The 18,892-nt window shown below is 34.1% G+C and overlaps 1 protein-coding gene across 3 annotated transcripts in view; it reads right to left on the reverse strand.

Moving 5' to 3' along the window:
• Positions 1-18,678, reverse strand: part of Vha44 (V-type proton ATPase subunit Vha44) — a 249,734-nt gene extending 231,056 nt beyond the window's left edge. The window contains exons 1-2 of one of the 3 annotated variants that reach the window (XM_090381677.1): positions 18,591-18,678; positions 6,431-6,571 (exon numbers count right to left, since the gene is read on the reverse strand). In XM_090381677.1, coding sequence (XP_090237803.1) covers positions 6,431-6,562 — 132 coding nt within the window. In that variant the 5' untranslated portion in view covers positions 6,563-6,571; positions 18,591-18,678. Of the gene's footprint in view, positions 1-6,430; positions 6,572-15,878; positions 15,990-18,576 lie in introns of those variants that run through there. The other 2 variants (XM_090381676.1, XM_090381678.1) reach the window with 2 other exon arrangements.
• Positions 18,679-18,892: the final 214 nt, after the last annotated feature.

Below are 18,892 nucleotides of genomic sequence, written 5' to 3' on the forward strand. Positions count from 1 at the left end.
GAGGCAAATTGCTGCTATGGATAAAGGGGTGGTTGAGGGGGAGAAGACAGAGAGTGATAATCAATGGACACTGCTCATCGTGGACTAATGTTATTAGTGGAGTCCCTCAGGGTTCAGTATTGGGTCCTTTATTGTTTTCTGTATTTATAAATGATACTGATGATGGTATATCAAGCTTAATGTCCAAGTTTGCAGACGATACGAAGGTTGGCAGGGTTGTCAAGGACACTACTGACACTATGCTGCTGCAACAGGATCTGGAAAGGTTGAGCAGATGAGATGAGAGGTGGCAAATGAAGTTTAACACTGACAAATGTAAAGTACTACATATGGGAAACAGCAACCCCAGAGCAACGTATCAACTCTGTGGTACTACACTGACAGTGGTAGAGAATGAAAGGGACCTGGGGGTGGTTGTGCAGGCAGATATGAAGTTCTCTGAGCAGTGCAGATGGGCTGCAAGAGTAGCTCATGGTGTATTGTCAATGATATATAGGAATTTTTCTAGCAGGGATAAGGAGGTGATTATTCCCTTGTATAAGGCAATGGTCAGGCCACACCTAGAGTACAGTAATACCCCGAAGTTACGCGATAGGTGGGTCCGACGAAAATCGCGTAAGTCGAATTCGCGTAAGTCGGGGTACAACTTTGCATATAAATACATATAAATTTTGCTTAATTGGGACCAAGGACTAACAAAAACACTAGTTTAGAAGAAAAATATTAATAAAATTACAGTTCTTTATACATATTAATACAAAATATGTATTAAAAAAACAAATGACTTACGTAAAAAAGTTATTTCGATGTCGATGGCTTCATAAAATCTAACAAATTCGTCTGACGACACAGCGCCTTCTTTTTTTCACGCAGAATTTCTTCGTAGCAAGCTAATAATTTTTTTATTCCTTGCTTTGTAGCTATAACGCGTTCTTCGTTGGAGTCTATGTTTTCTAAAATTTTTAAGCCCTTTTCAATTGAGCTAAGTTTGCAATTCAATAACTTTTCAATTCAAGTTTGCAATTGTCATATGCTTTTCGCCGTTGCCTCATTTACGCCTGTAGCACGTGCAATATCACATGGTCTTTCATTTCGCTCAAAGCGTTTCACAATTTCATATTTTTTTCTCTATCGACAGAGGCGGACTGGCCATAAGCCTTACCGGGGAAACCCCGATGCGCCGGTGTGATTTTGGCCATAAACCATAGTATGAGGCCACTATAAATTTTCCCGGGTAAGAAATTTTGATCCAGTCCGCCTCTGTTTATCGATAATTGCTTTTCTTTTTCTCTCTGAATCTGCAGTGTCTTCACCAGGACGCTTCCTTTTCACACCTTTTAATTAAGTATTTTACTCATTTTTAGGGAATAAAGCACAATTACAAAACGAGGAGGCACGCTTGATACGCATAAACAAAGCTACGCACATGTAGCAACTGAATAAACAACACCATAAAAGCAGAGATACACTATTAACACCTCACATTTCTAGGGGTTACTACCATAAAACAATAAAAATCCAGTTGCGTTTCTGCTAGTGAAATCTGTTATAAACTGGTAGTAAACTCGATCTAATTGCATTTGCGATTATACCCATAGCTGGAATTGTGTTGGTTTTTACGTTATTATGGTGAAATGTGTTTCCCCTTCACTGATATAAAAAACATAAAAGCAGCAAGTTGAATTTTGTTCATCTTTCGCTCTCATTCTCCGCCGTCGCACCGTATATCGATAACATATGAAAAACGACCTTGAAGATAGTGGGCGGCAGCGTTGCCAAACGAAAAAATCAAGAACCGCGTAACTCCGAGTTCGCGTAAGTCGGGGTAGCGTAAGTCGGGGTATTACTGTACTGTATTCAGGCCTGGAGGCTTCATTTCAAGAAGGATGTAGAGCTGCTGGAACGAGTACAGAGAAGGGCAACAAGATTAGTGAATGGAACAAAGGGGTGTTCTTACGAAGAAAGGCTTAAGTTTTGCGAATTACAGTGTCTGGAGACTAGGCACCAGCGAGGTGATCTAATAGAGGTGTACAAAGCCTTGAATGGTTTGAGCATGCTCAATGCTGATGGGATTCTTCCTCTTGCTCAGAATAATCACCTGAGAGGGCATAAATTCAAATTGAGGAAAGACAGATGTAGGATAGATGTGCGGAAATTTGCCTTTAGCCAGCGGGTGGTTGGTAGGTGGAACACACTTCCATCCCTTGTCGTGGAAGTTGATAGCCTAAATAAGTTTAAGGCTCAGGTGGACAGGTATTTCGAACGAACAGAGGGGTGAAATGGAAGTGGTTATTTTTTATTTATTTATTTTACTTTATTTTTTTTTTTTTTTGGCTGATGCTGCATAAGCTTGCTTTCTTGCATCAAATGCCTCTACTAATGCTAATGCTAATATTTTCAACTATATTCTTATAGTCTGGATCCTTGTTGTTCCCTAACAAGTTCTCAACAACGGTTTACATTAAATAATTCCAAGACGTGGAAAATAGAAATATTTTTAAAATCACCTCGGGAAGGAATTTCAAGACCGATTCGGAGAAAATAAGGCAGAAAATACATTCTCATTCCTTACTTTTCATCCCCAATCCTCTCTCTCTGAGTGGCAACCAATAAGTGTTCATAAAATATATTATTGTATCATTACTTCACAAATAGAATGACACTTGTATAATAATTTTTATTTAAATTAATTTAAAACTTTGTTCAATCATTTTCATATTGTTTTTTACATAAAAGGCTAAAATTTGGGGGGCCAAGTCAATTTGTCCCCCTGGGTCCAGGGCCCAAGTCAAATGGCCCTGTTCCTCTTCCCCCTGGTCATGCGATGAGCAAGAGCACCATCATGAAACAAATTTCTAATTTTTCCTTATCCACAGATTTGACCTCTTTATCATTCCTCAACCACTTAATTAAGACTATAGATAGAAATCATTAAAAGTGTGGCCTCTTGGTATAAATTCATTAATGAATTATGTCGTTAAAATCAAAAAATAAATATCTAGCATAACTTTACCTTTAGGTGTTTTTCATCCTGGAAAACACAAGAAGACTGAATTCTGAGGATTGAATAAAAGTTTTGCCTACAGATCATAAAGATAATACCACATTTCATCTCCTGTCACTGCAGTGAAATGTAAGTATAACAAATTCGTGCAGGTGAACAAAATACATTTCGTTACAAAATGTCAGAACAGTCTAAGTTATATTAAAAAATACTCTCAACTTACTTATTAAACAATTTTATATTTTTTAAATTAAAAATCAAAAATTTGTTTTTTATAATTGTTATTTTCAACAAAACAAAACTTCCAATAATTCTTCCTGGAAAAAAAATAAAAATGTTCAATGAAAACCCTTCCATTTTCAAATTTATAAAATGTAATAAACGTAATCAGGTGATATGATGTAAACACCATACTTCATCACCTGTAAATAAACAATTTCAATCTTGGCACTTCATCCACCAGCACATTTCACTAAATCACCCTTCACTAAAGCACATTTCACTTCAGCCACCAGCGCATTTCACACTAAATACAACTATATGTAAACAACCCCATCATTGCCAAATTATAAACAAGCAATTAACTGCCCAGTTAATAGATCACTACAGACTGCCAAATGCTAAAAAACAAAGATCAAAGAGTGTGTACTGTATAGCTTAAGAATTTTCTTTTTACAAATTTTATTATAATGATTATGTAGAAGTATGAATTTTTATTGTGCTAAACTGATATTTTTATTACAATGATATTCATTAAATTAAATATTTTTACATAAAGATACACATTAAATTGCCGGGGGATGGAAAGTGATTTCATTACACTGAATATTTTATTACACTGGTGTTTGTCATACTGACATTTTACTGCACTGATTTTAGAAAGCTTATATCATGATCAATAATTTCAAATTCATGTTTCCATCAATATGCTGTCAAAAACTGAGAACAAAGATGTATAACCTTTTCACATTGAAAATATTAAATATAATGAGAGAAGCAAATATATATATAATGAGAGAAACAAATAAGTCTTCAATTCTTATTTGTTGTTCGATCCAAATAATGCTTCTAGAATGGAAAAGAAGTTTGTCACTTACATGCGAAGTCTCCTACCCCGTAACATCCTCAATGATAAATTATGTCCATCTCTGAAAGGCTTGCAAAAGCATTAAAATATCCTAACTCTCAATAAAGTTTTTTTTACCATATGCTTCAACAATCATTTCTACTGCTTTTGTGGAAATGACTGTTGTACAAAGTAATTTCATATTGTTTACTGATTTCTTTTCAAAACAATGATATTCCAAAAAAAATAATAATAACAATATGAAATTACTTACTGCTGACAACAGATATATATAAAAATTCTGTCTGAAACACCACCACAACCGAAACACCACCTACGTACTCTAAAAAATTCTAAACTTTTAGGTTACAAAGTAAATTAAATATTTTTTTTATTTGATCTCAGATATTTTTAACAACTTTAGACTCGGAACTTTTTTATTCCACCTAGTACTTACTATCTAAATTTTAATCTGCTTAACCCATAGTAGTTAAATTCATATATGTTATATTGCCAACATATTCATCTTATTCAACAGAGATTTCCTGAATTTCTAATGACAAAACCAGGCAAAAAATTACAACAGAATTTTCTTTATTGTAATAATACAACCATTATGATTTGTTTATATGGCCTATTTTCTAGAGTTTGGCTAATGTTAATTCCTCTAATTCCTGAAATACTGATTATTGGCTTGCTTCCTCAAAATTATTGGTGTATTGTGTGGGTGTCCAACCTGTCGCCCACTCCTTCACATTGCGCAGCCCATGGCCACGTAGGCAGTTTTCAAGTGTTATGCATCCCTCAAGTTTAAAAACAGCATGTCACAAAATATAGTTTCACGCTGACTTTTGAAAATATCCATTTTTAAATATAAAATATGAGAAATATGCCTTCTCGTATTTTATATATCTTCCTGAGAATTCAGCAATATTATTATAACCTTATAATAATAATCACAGTGAGTTATTAGTATTATGTAATAATTGGTGGGTTTCATATTTAATTATTAAATGTAAAAAAAAATAATAAAAAATAAATATGAATATTGGTAACAAAAATTGAATTCTATTTCAAAAACTGCATAATTGTTGGTAAGGAACTGGTCTTGTGGCCCCCTAACCAGTTTGCTGTGACAACCATTGAAGCCTACAACCTTCAGCATTTTATCTGTCTTGGCCCCCCTAGCCAAAAAAAAAAAAAAGGCTGGATGCCTCTGGTGTATGGTATCTTTCAATTCCTACTGATCTTTTAGTATTGAGTTAAATAAAATTGCTCAAAATAAAGTATCATGCAAAAATGGTAACTGAAACACAAGATTCAATTATCGAGTGAAGAATTCTGATATCTCCTCAAAAAAAAGTCTTTCCCATCTTTTAATAGCCTGAGAAAATTATTCATGTTTCATGAATATTTTGGACACATTACAAGTTTTTATTCATTATTAGTTTATATTCATAATTAAAACAAGATTAACACTAGATTATCATTAAAACTAAACACTTATTAGTTTTGGAGCTACTTGGCTCCATCATCATCAGACAACATGCAGATTCAATTAGCCACCCAATGTCATACAGTGAATAAATACCGAATCTAAATGAGCAAGTGAGAAGCAATGCAATGCAGAATAATATTATTTTCTCAAACTATTTCAAAACATATATACATTGAAATAATGTAAAGCTTCTTTCTGAAATTTCTACAATGGGCCAGTAGATAGGGGCTATATTATACACATACTGAGTTACATTTTCAATCAGAAGTTTTCTTCTGCACACCATATGGCTGCTCACTTAAAACAAAATACATTTATTCAACACACTGACTAACTGAGACTACCTGTTAGCTGATAATAAAGCCCAACAGCACTGAAACTAGTAACAACAGCAGTGTCTTCTAGTTTTTAATGAACAATGGAGTCACCTTCTTATGTTATTTGATTAAAACAACAACACAAAAGCATCACCAGCACACTTTTCCTATCAGTGACACCTAAACTGAAATAATATCCTGCTTATTCTAAATTGGGGATATAGGAATAGAACCCACAATGCAAAAATTCCCCATCAATCAAATTTTCATTACATAGAACAAATAATATGAAAAGAATCTGTAGAAAAAGTAGAGAACAGAAATGATAATTATGACAGTATGATAGAGGGGAAAAACATATGAGCTAGTGAATGAGGGAAGAAACAAACTACTTAATATTTTAAAGCACAGTTTTAGAAAGAGGAGAAAATATCAAAGATCAATAACTGAAATAAAACAAAAAGTATAACTAGAGGATCTGGATTTAGGTAGCTTGGGCCTTGGCATTAATTTTTTAGACCTTAAAAATAAAGTAATTAACTTACCTTTAAGTCAGGTACATGAAATTTATAATTATTAGATAAATTATTTTGCTTTGAAGTGACAGCATTTAATTTTTCCCATGTCTGTTGACAGGTCTTCTCTCCTGGAGCAGAAATAAGCCAATATTCTGTCATTCTCTGCACCTTAAAAAAGAATAATAAAAATAAGTGTCACTCTAAATTTTCATTTAGACCTATAATTCAAAATTTGCATTCAGATCCAAAAATGTAAAATTATGGTGTCACCATAATTTTGCATTTATGTTAAATGACAAAATCAGTAATCAATAGTAAAGCATACTTATATTTAGTTATTTAGTTTTTTTTTTTGTAGGGGCATTAGCAACTAAGGCCATATTGCTCCAGGATATGTGGTGGTCATTCCCGGACCTTTCCGCATCCTCCTTATTTGGTGGTGACGGGCTCAAACCCTGGTCTAATCAAGAAGCGTGTGCTACACACTGCTGCTCTTTCCCACCTGGCTACGGAGGCGCCTACATAATTATATAGATCGAAATAAGAAAAATGGCACAAGTAATAATTTTGTATTTTGCTTGAAAAAAAAAAAGTCATGGAGATTCTTCTTGCTCAACTTCAACAGTTTGTTGCTACAGCACTTCTGCCTTACGGCTAAAAAGAGAAAAAACTGTTGCACAGAAGACACAGTAACCACAGACATAGGAAAGTGTAAGACAAAAATAACCAAGGTATAGGAAATATAGAAGGATGCAGAAAACACAGAAAATGAAAATTCAAAGTAGGTCACCTAACTAGCAATTACTTTACTGTGTTAATCAAAATTAATAATAAATTGTACCAATTAAGATCAAATTTTGAAAAATTAAAGGAAACAAGTCATTGAGCAACCAAATTATTCAGTATATATACCCTTTCCATTAAATGAAACTCCTACAATCCTCCTCCTCTCAGAATTAACACTGCTCGAAATGGTCCAATTCATTACACCAGTGGGTAGCTAAGTTTTGAAGATATGTTAGTTCCCACATTGTTCAAAAGTTTTTCACTTTGTGCTTGCTTTCATTTGATATCAACATTATTTCTTTCTCACTTTTGTAAAGATTGTTTATCTAAAATTTATCATTTTCATCACATATATATGTCTAAGAAGGGTAAGTGTATCATTCCCACACTTGAAGTAATTAATTCAGTGGTCAAATTTGCTAGGATAATAGGCATGATGTGGTATGTAGAGAAAGTTTATTTTATTCTAAAACAGGGCAACAGTATTTTGGTATAAAACAATTTTTTTATTAATGTATTTTTTCTTTCCCTTTTCTTCTAGTAGTAGTAACTTTTATGCCAATGGAACAATTTTCTTTGAAATATAAAAATCATTGTCATGGAGCACAGATTTGTCTAAATTTGTTAAAATTGTCTAAAATTGTCTAAAATTTAGACACAATGGGGACCTACGCCAAATCATGTGAAGAGGCCCAAAAATATGCAATTATACATTTTTATCCTCACAAAAGGAAATGGCTAAACCCTAAGCCACTGCTTATTTGGCTGATGCCAAAATTCAGTGCAGACTGGGCATTAACTTTTTCACAACTACTATCAAAGTAGCTATCTATTTTGATAGCTATTTTGCCACAGCACCCTATAGAGTGTGATCAATTAATAATTTTCTTATTAATAATTAATAAGAAATAGCTTTTTCTTAGCTTCTTCAAAATTTAAATTAATTACTTCACCAGCTTTGGAATGATATGTCTTGTCCTTGAAAGTAAACAAATATCTAATAGTATAAAGCTTAGGCACATTATAGCCTTAGCAGCTTATGTGCCATTAAGCCTCCACATAACAACAACAATAACAGAGCTATGGTGCTCAATATGTTCTATGCCTCTTATTCTTCTACAAATATTGATATCAATATTTGTAGAAGAATAAGAAAAATTTACCTCAATACGATATGTAGAACACTTCCGTATGATACTCTCCAGAAATTAAAACAAATAAAAGATTAAGGCAAAATGATTACAGTAAAAAATCAATTGCACACAACTCAAAAATTAACCAAAATTCAAAAAACAATTTTAAAACAATTAAAAAATCAATTAAAGTTAAATGTCAACATTGAAAAACAATTTTCCTTCCTGAAGCAGACAATGCTTTTCGATTGTATGTCACGAGCACAGGAATGGAAATTACGGATTGTGTGAGCTTGAATCTTAAATAGAGAGATTAATTGTCTCGTGCATGTGCATAAAATGCCGTGATTATTTGTCTTCGTTCGTGAAAGCAAAAGACCATGAATCAGAGATTAGATATGGACAATGAATGTTAATAGAATTCCCATGTAATTTCATTTTGATGGTTTCTGCAATTAATAGTCTCTTTTGATCTTGTTAAATAAAAATGCATGTTTTTCGTTAATGGCAAGAAAGGTCAATTCTGACGCTGCTGAACAAGAAGCACGAACTGAGTAAAATGTGCTGTTTTACACGGACAATGAGCAGAAACAGTGTAGATCCTTGGTAAGATTAGTCGCAATCACTGCAAGAAATGTTGTATACCAAGTCGTTTATCTGTGTCGCAAAAGAGGAAAGGACTGAGCAATTGTTCAGTACAGCGTGTAATTTCTGTATTGGTCTGGCCACAATCTTAAATTCGGTATCTTTAAAGAATTTGTTAAGCTGCTTGTGCCACTGTTCAACATATAATGTAGAAGCATACTGGTGTTTGTTGGTTTACTGTAGATGTTAAATTGGATTTTATTCGTGTCCCAAGTAAGCATGAAATTTAGAAAAATTTAATAACTTAGTACAGTGGTACCTTGCGAGTAACTTGGTCTATGAGTGTTTTGCAAGACGAGCAAAAATTTTTAATAAATTTTAACTTGATAAACGAGCGAGGTCTTGAAATACGAGTACAGTCAGTCCTCATATAACATGTGTTTATACTACACGAATTCAATCATACACGATTTATAAATACGCGAACGATAGCTTATATAACACGAACCAAATTCGCTTATACACAATTCGCCTTTGTGTTTACAAGAAATGGCAGTCGAACGCAGAATCACCCCAACCGAACGCAAAACGACAGGAATGAAGAGGAGATTCTGAAAATGTATTTTCAGAATCTCCTCTTCATATATTAATGTATGTATGTATGTATTTTGTATTAATCATTTTTACAGTATATGAATATTTTTGAGTTTTGGAACAAATCATCTGGGTTTCCATGATTTCTTACGGGAAAATTCGCTTTGATATATGAGTGCTTTGGATTACGAGCACGTTTCCGGAACGAATTATGCTCGCAAACAAAGGTACCACTGTATCTGTATTTTCCCTTTCCGATGTAAAACTGAGTCTAGAATGAATATTATTAAATGAATGTAAAATGTCTTGAGTAGTGCTACTATCAGTAATAACCAAAACATCATCTAAATACCTCCCATAGTATGTGATAAGGGATAGAAAAGGCAACAAATGTATACGCTTAATCGTTGAGAAGTAGACCTCCAATATTAAGCCGCTTAGGCTCAATCCCATTGGCAAACCAAAAATTTGTTTATATACTTTGTCTTGCAAGGTGATATAGTTGGCTTCAACTAAAAGTTTAATTAAATGAAAAATTTCTTTAATAGGAAGCTTCGTATAATTAATCGGTATAGAGTTATTATTTAACATATCCCAAAGAATATCTAATGTGTATTCAAAGTTTATATTCATATAAACATCCATTAAATTCATTAAATTATATTCCATTAAATTATATTCATTCATCCAGTGAGAATAAATTATTATCACTGAGTCTACAGTCCTTAAGATTATTAAATAATGTTTCTTACAGAAACTCAGCATTTTCATCCTTAGCCATACATGGTTATAGTACAGTGGATTCCGGTTATTTGGGCCACCGGTTAATCGGGGCAGCCGTTTATTTGGGGCAAATCTTAAAAAACAAAAACCAATCGAGAAAATAGCCAGGATTTACTTCGCTTAATTGGGACAAAATGCCGTTTAATCGGGGCAGGAGACCTCAGCACTGGTGATTACCCTACGATTGTCTCCGACCGTACCACGTAGTGCGGTCGGATTTCTGGAGGTCACAACCATAAAACAATAAAAAAAATTAGCAGTCACCTGTTTATTGGGCTTTTCTGTTAATGAAATCTATCATAAACGGACAGTAAACTCGATCTTATTGAATTTGCAGTAATACCGACAGCTGGAATTCTGTGGGTTATTATGGTAAAATGTGTTTACACTTCCATGGAATCTTCAATCATATAAAAAAAATAATTTTCAGAATCTTCTCTTCATTCCTATTTTTAAAGCTTCCTAATTTGTTACTCCGTTCTCACTTGCGCGTGTTGTGTTACGTGCAATTTGTGTGTGCCCTGTTCTTTGTTACTGATTGCTTATCTTTTTACTGTTTTAAATTTCAGCCCCCACCAACAAATGTCAGTGAACAGAAATGTCAACTAGTTTAGTTAGTATGTACATATTACAGTACGTATTAATTATTCCGATCATCACGTATATTCTTCCGATTTTCACGTATCATTTAATTTTTTAATTGGTAAGGTAATAAAGGGTAAATTTGTGCTTAATACACTTTACTTTTTAGCCTGTGGATAATATTCCTCCTATTTTCGCTAATTAGAACCGCTGTTTAATAGAATTAAAATTCAATTCACAAACGTGATCATAATGATCGGCGCTTACTGCACATCGTATAGTCATAGTGAACGGTACTTTACTATTTTGAGTTCGTCGTAACGTGATTTGATTGTACAGTGAACTAATTGTAAAGGGGGGGGGGGGGTAAATTGTATTTTTAACTATTTACGTGAAACTTCGGATAATTGGGGCAGCCGCTTAATCGGGCCAAAATGCACTAGTCCCGATGTGTCCCAAATAACCGGAATCGACTGTATTATAAAACCCTTTAGACAGGCAATTTGGGATAAAAAACTACAATACATTACTTAATAACCTTAAGGACTGTAGATTTGGCAATAATAATAATGTAATTGTGATCTTAAAAGGTCACAATTACAAGAAGACAGAGCAACAATCCACCAAGTAATTCAGAACTATTCACAACCATCAGGATTTAACACTTAACGTGGTCGATGTACACAATTATGGATATTGACGAAAACAATTGCAATATGTCACTTCCATTATATCAAAATGTTTATACTAAAAAGGTTTTAGAGATGAAAGCCTCTGACTAAGGAAAATTCACTAATCAAACAAGTTAGTGTGTAGTATCACTTCAGTTCATAGTAAATCACTTAAGTACGTGAAATGGCATCATTTTTGTTATATCTCATATTGTGAATGCCTTCACAACGAGTTGCCTGGTATTGAACTACCTTTGACAGTGGATTCTCAAATAGGCAACACTTCACCAGTGGATTCTCAGAGGACACCACTGAGAATCCACTAGTCTTCTCCAGTGGCAAAGCACTGCTTATTAAAGGTAGTGAATTATCAGGGAAACTCGCTGTGAAGGCATTCACAATATAAGATGTAAAAAAACTATGCCATTTAACCAACTTCATTGGGTTGCTAGGAACTAAAATGATGCTATGCATTAACTTGTTCGATTACCAAAATGTTTATATTGTTTAATATTTTTAATACAAAAATAAAGAATTTCTAAATTTAAAAAAATGTATTAAGTGTAAAAACATCATTATAATAATACACTGTGTATTCTTTATCATGAACCTTTTATGTGGGAAAGCTTTTTACCCAGGAAAATAATACATTACAATATATAGAACTGAAACTGGGAATTAAGAAACTAAACCTAGTACAGGGGGAAGCTTCTTATGTAGGAATTTCTTATCCGGGTTCTACTGTAATAACCCAATGGCAACCAAACAGGCATTTTACAACACACAATTCATCTTACCTTGTTACAGATCATGTATTGCAGCTTATGAGCAAACTGGATTCCACTCCTGTCAGCAAAAAACAAGGACAACATGACAATAGAGGATTGGGAAAACACTACCTGGGAGCAGGAACTGGTAAATTCCAGTTCCTTCTCTTTCACACTAACAGGTGGATCAGAATATAGTGGCATGGTGTTGGGGTAAGGTGCCACCAGTGGTTTCCCACAACTGCACCATTAGTATTCTTCTGAGGTACAAAGAACTCTTTGAATAGCAGAAGCGTGCGTGCATGCGTATGTGTGTGTGTATATAGTATTTTGTGTAGTTTAGCGAATTGGCCAAGACAGAAGATTAAGAGGGGAAGCAGTGCAGGATTAATCAATATGCAAAATAAGCACGTGCTTAGGGCCCAAGGGAAAGGGCATCACAGTTTTTTCCCTAGCTATTATGCCACCTTTTAACTCTCTCACTCCACATGCTGCTTTAGTTGATTTTTGTAATTGTTCTTACCTGCCATTTTCGACTTTTCTCTGAATTGTTAAAAAAAAGTTTTCTTCCAAAAAATATCCCTCTTGTCGTGATACTGAAGGTTAAACAAAATCCAATCTTAATTAGTGTATTCATTACAAATTTAAAATAGTAGCTTTCACAAGTTTTATGTGTATTTTTAAACATTTATTCTTTTGTAATTTTCAGACCCAAGATTAGCATTAGCTGAAGCATATGATATAAGAAAGCAAGCTTAAACAGCATCAGCCAAAAAAAAAAAAAAAAACCCTTCCCATTTCACCCATCTGGTCACTCCAAGTGTTTGTCTAGTTCAGCCTTAAATTAATTTAAGCTAACAACTTCCACAACATCAGATGGGAGTCTGTTCCAGCAATCAACTACCCATTGGCTAAAGGCAAACTTCTGCACATCTATTCTACAACTGTCTTTTCTCAATTTGAATCTATGCCCCCTCAGGTTCTTAGTCTGAGCAAGCAGAAGTATCCCATCAGCATTCAAGGCTTTATACACCTTGATTCAACGCTTTATACACCTTGATCAGATCACCTCGCAGGTGCCGTGTCCCCAGATGCTGCAACTTGCAGAACTTAAGCCTTTCTTCATAAGCACCCCCTTTGTTCTTCTCACCAATCTTGTTGCCCTTCTCTGTACTCATTCTAGCAACTCTACATCCTTCCTAAAATGAGACCTCCAGATCTATATACAGTACTCAAGATGTGGCCTGACCATTGTTTTATACAAAGGGATAATCACCTCCTTGTCTCTGCTAGCAAAATTCCTATATATCATTGACCTGCTTTGGCAGCCCGACTGCAATTGCTCAGAGGACTTCATATCTGACTGCACAATTACCCCCAGGTCTTTTTCATTCTCCACTTCCCTAAGTGTAGTACCACAGAGATGGTATGTTTCTCTTGGGTTACTGCTCCCATATGCAGTACTTTACATTTGTCAATGTTAAACTTCAGTTGCCACCTCTCAGCCCATCTGCTCAACTTTGCTAGATCCTGTTGCAGCAGCATACTGTCATTAACAACCCTGCTGACCTTCGTATCGTCTGCATACTTGGACATTAAGCCTGATATACCATCATTAATAAATACAGAAAACAACAATGGACCCACCACTGAACCCTGAGGGGCTCCACTAATAACATTAGTCCACGAAGAGCAGTGTCCATTGATTACCACTCTCTGTCTTCTCCCACTCAACCATCCCTTTATCCATAGCAGCAATTTGCCTCCAATGCCACACTTCTGCAATTTGTGCAGCAGTCTTCCATATGCAACAGTATCAAAAGCCTTTCTAAGATCCAAATATATGATATCAAAATTATTCTTTGCATCCAGTTCCTTTGTAACCACATCGTAGTATCCAATCAAATTTGTCAGACAAGACTTTCCCTTAACAAACCCATGCTGTGTCTGAATTATTGCTGCAGTCCTGTCTAGATGATCCTGCAATGCATCCTTAACCAGTAACTCCATTATTTTACCCAGAACAGAAGTTAAACTAACAGGTCTGTAATTACTTGCATCACCCTTTGATCCTCCTTTGTGAATTGGGGTCACATTTGCACATCTCCAGTCCATGGGTACTTCCCCCGAGTCCGAGGATGCTCTCATAGTTATGGCTAATCAAATAAAATTAATCATGCTTATAACTTTTTGCATTACATATTAAAATTTTTTATAAGTTTTCAACATGAGACAGTTTGGCGAATTATACAATGATAACCAAGCAAATTTATGTTATCCTGCTTCAGGCATTTAACCAGCCCTTTATTTGAAGATGTCACTGCAGGAGCACCATCTCTGCGTATTGTTATTAACCTGGACATATCAAAATCAATGATATTCATAAATTCAGTAAGTGAATTGTACAAGTCTTCTCCACAATTCTGTCCTTAAGGGATAACAAAATTAAGAGTTCTTCATAGTATTACTCATTTTTTTTTTCTATAAAAAATCATATAAGTACTTGAGCAGTATTGCTAATATCACATAATTCATCCAGAGTCAAAGAATAATAATCAGAAAGTTGATCGTGATGTATTTGTTTAAAATGATCAGAAAGTTGATCGTGATGTATTTGTTTAAAATGATCAGAAAGTTGATCGTGATGTATTTGTTTAAAATTTTCTTCTGCTAGTATTTCTGAATTTCTCGTGTTGCATGTGGCTGATAATGGGATTCAATGAATGCTATCAACACCATCACTCTCAAACATTGATGAGGCAGACTGAACCATACATTCTTTCCCAATACAAACATCAGTAAATGGTTTCAAACGTTTAGCCAAAGTCCAAGAAATACCACTGTCAAGGCAGCTTCAATCACTGTTTCCTTGCTAGGACAGATACTGTTTCATAATTTGTGTTGAAGCAGAGAAGCCTGATAATAAATTTGCCACTTTATTTTTACAAAGTGCTCTTCCTGTTGGGTATTTATTATGAAAACTTGTAAGCTTCGTATCATAATGATATTTCAGATTACTACTTTTAATAATAGCAACTCTTTGAAGACAAATTATATACACTGGAATCTATCCTTCTTTATTTGGATATGTAAAAAAATATAATTTAGTCCACTCTGGTAAAAACTGTCTTGTTTTCCTTGTCCACTTTCCTTTTCATTTCATCCATAATGGTTAATTTTGGGATGTAAATATGTATAATAAATAGAAAGTAAATATATTTTGTAAAATATTTTTGTGATCTTTAAAAATGTATTCCGCACATACAATAATCAGCACAAAACACGTATTTGAAATCCACTAAACTAAGAACTTAGCGATTTCACTATTCAATGGACTTAATAATGGATGACAGCATGCAATGGAGTTAACTTCGTGTTTGCATGTAATGCAAACACGAAATTAACTCCATTGAAGAAACTGTATCATGGTGTGCTAGATAGCTATCCTTTAATCCGCAGTATCTTTGATTGTACAAAGGAGTAATATAAAGAACCGTATGTTCAATTATAACTTACATTATGTCTCAAGTTTTTATATACAGTATATTTAAATTAACTATTTAGGTTTATTTACCTTGCGGTTACCCCAGGGGCTCACATCTGATGAGTATGGGCTTGGCAAACCCAGGGTCCTGAGCTGGATATCATCATTCTTCTCTTTCTTGCTTTCTTGGTGATTCCCTTCTACTTCTCTCTCTCTCTCTCTCTCTTAGGGTAAAGTGGGAATTTTTTTTTTTTTTTTTTGGGTGGTGCAGCATAAGCCTCAGGCTTCCTTGCGCCATACGGCTAATAATAAGAATAATAAATTTTTCGTAGTCCAGATGCGGACCACTAACTGATGACCCCTGCTCTTAGACTGTGGAAATAGTACTCATACATTACATTAAACACATTTGCCCTGATCTTTTCAAAAGAGCTTAAGTCAATCATATACAACTAAAAAAAAACAAAGGCATTCTATAGTGAATCTGGTATTGTGGACTCACTTGATAATTTATTTAGTACTTCGCTTACATAACAGTATCAGTTATTAAGTGAATCACATTCCACACATTCATAACAACATATGGGAATAGTACCACACCTACATGAAATATTCATTTTAACAGCAAGATTTGGGAGAAGTACTGTTCCCCCCAACTTTTTTTTGCCCTTGTATAAAAGTTGGAAACTGTAATTCACTACATAACAACTACATTACAGTTATGTAAGTGAACAACAGTGCCAGACTTTTATACATGGGCAAAAATAGGAAAATAATATTCTTCTGATATCCCACTATTAAAATGAATACAACAGAGCCTCATAAATCTGGCATCCCTGGAACCTAGCACATGTAGAATAGATCTGCTGAAATTTGCCTTTAGCCAGTAGGTAATTGATTGCTGGAACAAATTTCCATCTGTCGTTATGGAAATTGATAGCCTAAATAAACTCAAGGAGGAACTGTACAAACTTTTAGAGGGAATGGATGTGTGAAATGTTTTTTTTTTTTTTTTTGGCTGATGCTACATAAGCTTGCTTTCTTGCATCACATGCATCTACTACTACTACATGCCAGATTTTTGAAAATTTTAGTCTGTTGAAGGTTATGCATACAACCCAATTATTCACGGGTAATTCATTATTTTTATTAATAAAATTAATAAAAATAATGTATTAATAAAAATTCATTATTTTTATTAATAAAATTAATAAAAATAATGAATAAATATTTTTATTAATAAAATAATGAATTACCCAAGTATAGCTTTGTTTCCTACAATGTCAACAGACTGGCTGTTGCCAGCATTAAGCCAAAATTATACAGAATTATATTAACCCACATTGCTGAATTTGTCCTGTGGGTAGTATATTTACCTAATATAATATAACTTAATATAATTTGATCTGGGTTCAAATACTGCTTCCAGTATGGGTGCTACAGTTTTTCAACATAAGATATAAATAGTGTGATATGGGTTCTGAATCGAATCACCTTAAAAACTAAATACATACTACTGTACTACAAGGTGTGCTATTATTGAATATTTCAACAAAATGAATCCTTTTATATGCTGCATAGAAATAACAATAACATACTGTCTAGGAAATATGCAAAATAGAAAGCTCTTAGTGTTTGCAAATTATTAATCGCACATAATGCATTTATGTGCCATTAATAAATCCTCTAGTGTGTGTGTGTGTTTTTTAATCTGGCTAGGCTATTACCACTTTGCCCTTGTAAGGTCACCTATCTTCTAAAAAATATTCAAAAATGTGCCAGATTTTTGAGGTTCTACTATATACATAGAAAAAAATGTCAGGTATCTGGCATTTTTTTCTATGTATGTATACCTATATTTACTAATTATAACAGATATTTATTTTAACAGTGAGATATGGGAGGGACAGGGCCATGCAAAGCCATTTTAGTACATGAGGCAAGAATGAAAAATTGCACCCTCTTTTAAAATATTAAAAAAAAAAAACCTTTTAATTAAAAAAAAAAAAAACTTTTTAAAATACGTTTAATCTTTCTTTTGGCGCCCCTTTCAGCTTTCAACCTAAGCACTGTGATTCACTTAAGAAATAATTAATACTGTGATATAGTTTGTAATAAGTGAATTATAGTTTGTGTGTTTCTGAAGACGGGAAAGAACGCGAGTTTCCAAAGGTCAGAGAAGGTGGGGACTTCTCCCATGCCTCACTGTTAAAATGAATATTTTATGGGGGGATAGGATTTCCACCAATATGCCACATAAAATCACGAACTGTGATTGATTCATATATACCTGACCCTGTTATGTACGCAATGACGTATCCAAGTGTCATCGTAAGGGGTGGGGGATGGCGACCAGGTCCAGGTATCATAGTAAGGGGTTTTTTAGAACGCCTCCTGCGTTCTTTTTCTTTAATTTCAAATTTTTGGTTAAGGGGGCATATGCCCCTCTGCCCATTCCTGAATACGCCCCTGTATGAACGTGAAGTAATACTCAGGATAGCAAGCGAGTCCCCAATACACGACGTTTCGCCCATCGTACAAACTTAATACGATAACGCAGTCTCAAAAATTAAGATAATGCACAAGGTATAATGAGCTCATCGAACGCTTTCATGTTTACCAGTTTTAATATCAATATATCAACATATTTGAATGTTAGTAGTAAAATTACAATATATTAATTAATAATATTCGTAAGTTAAGTGATAAATAAGAGATAAGACTAATCACTCATTTTTTCACTACTAAATTATTTGTATAAAATGTCAAATTAACTAAAAAAGCTTACAGATTAATAAGCACCTTAATATACAAAACCCGGCTCACATGACCAGTTAACTATCAACAAGTCCAAATCACGCATGTGTTCGTAGTTCTTAAAGAAAGCAACCAGGTGGCTACCATACGGAAGAATATTTTAATCCATTGCCATAGATTGGCAAATTGATCTAAAGTACTAATTATTATTATTAACCATATGGTGCAAGGAAATATGAGGCTTCTGTTGCACCAGCCAAAAAAAAAAAAATTCTGAGTTATCCGGAGAGAGAGAGAGAGAGAGAGAGAGTCAGAAATAGCAGGGAATCACGAAGAAAGAGAAGCAT

Source organism: Mastigoproctus giganteus, chromosome 9 (assembly GCF_048544385.1).
Source record: "Mastigoproctus giganteus isolate SK-2022 chromosome 9, ASM4854438v1, whole genome shotgun sequence".
Lineage (NCBI taxonomy): Eukaryota > Metazoa > Arthropoda > Arachnida > Uropygi > Thelyphonidae > Mastigoproctus > Mastigoproctus giganteus.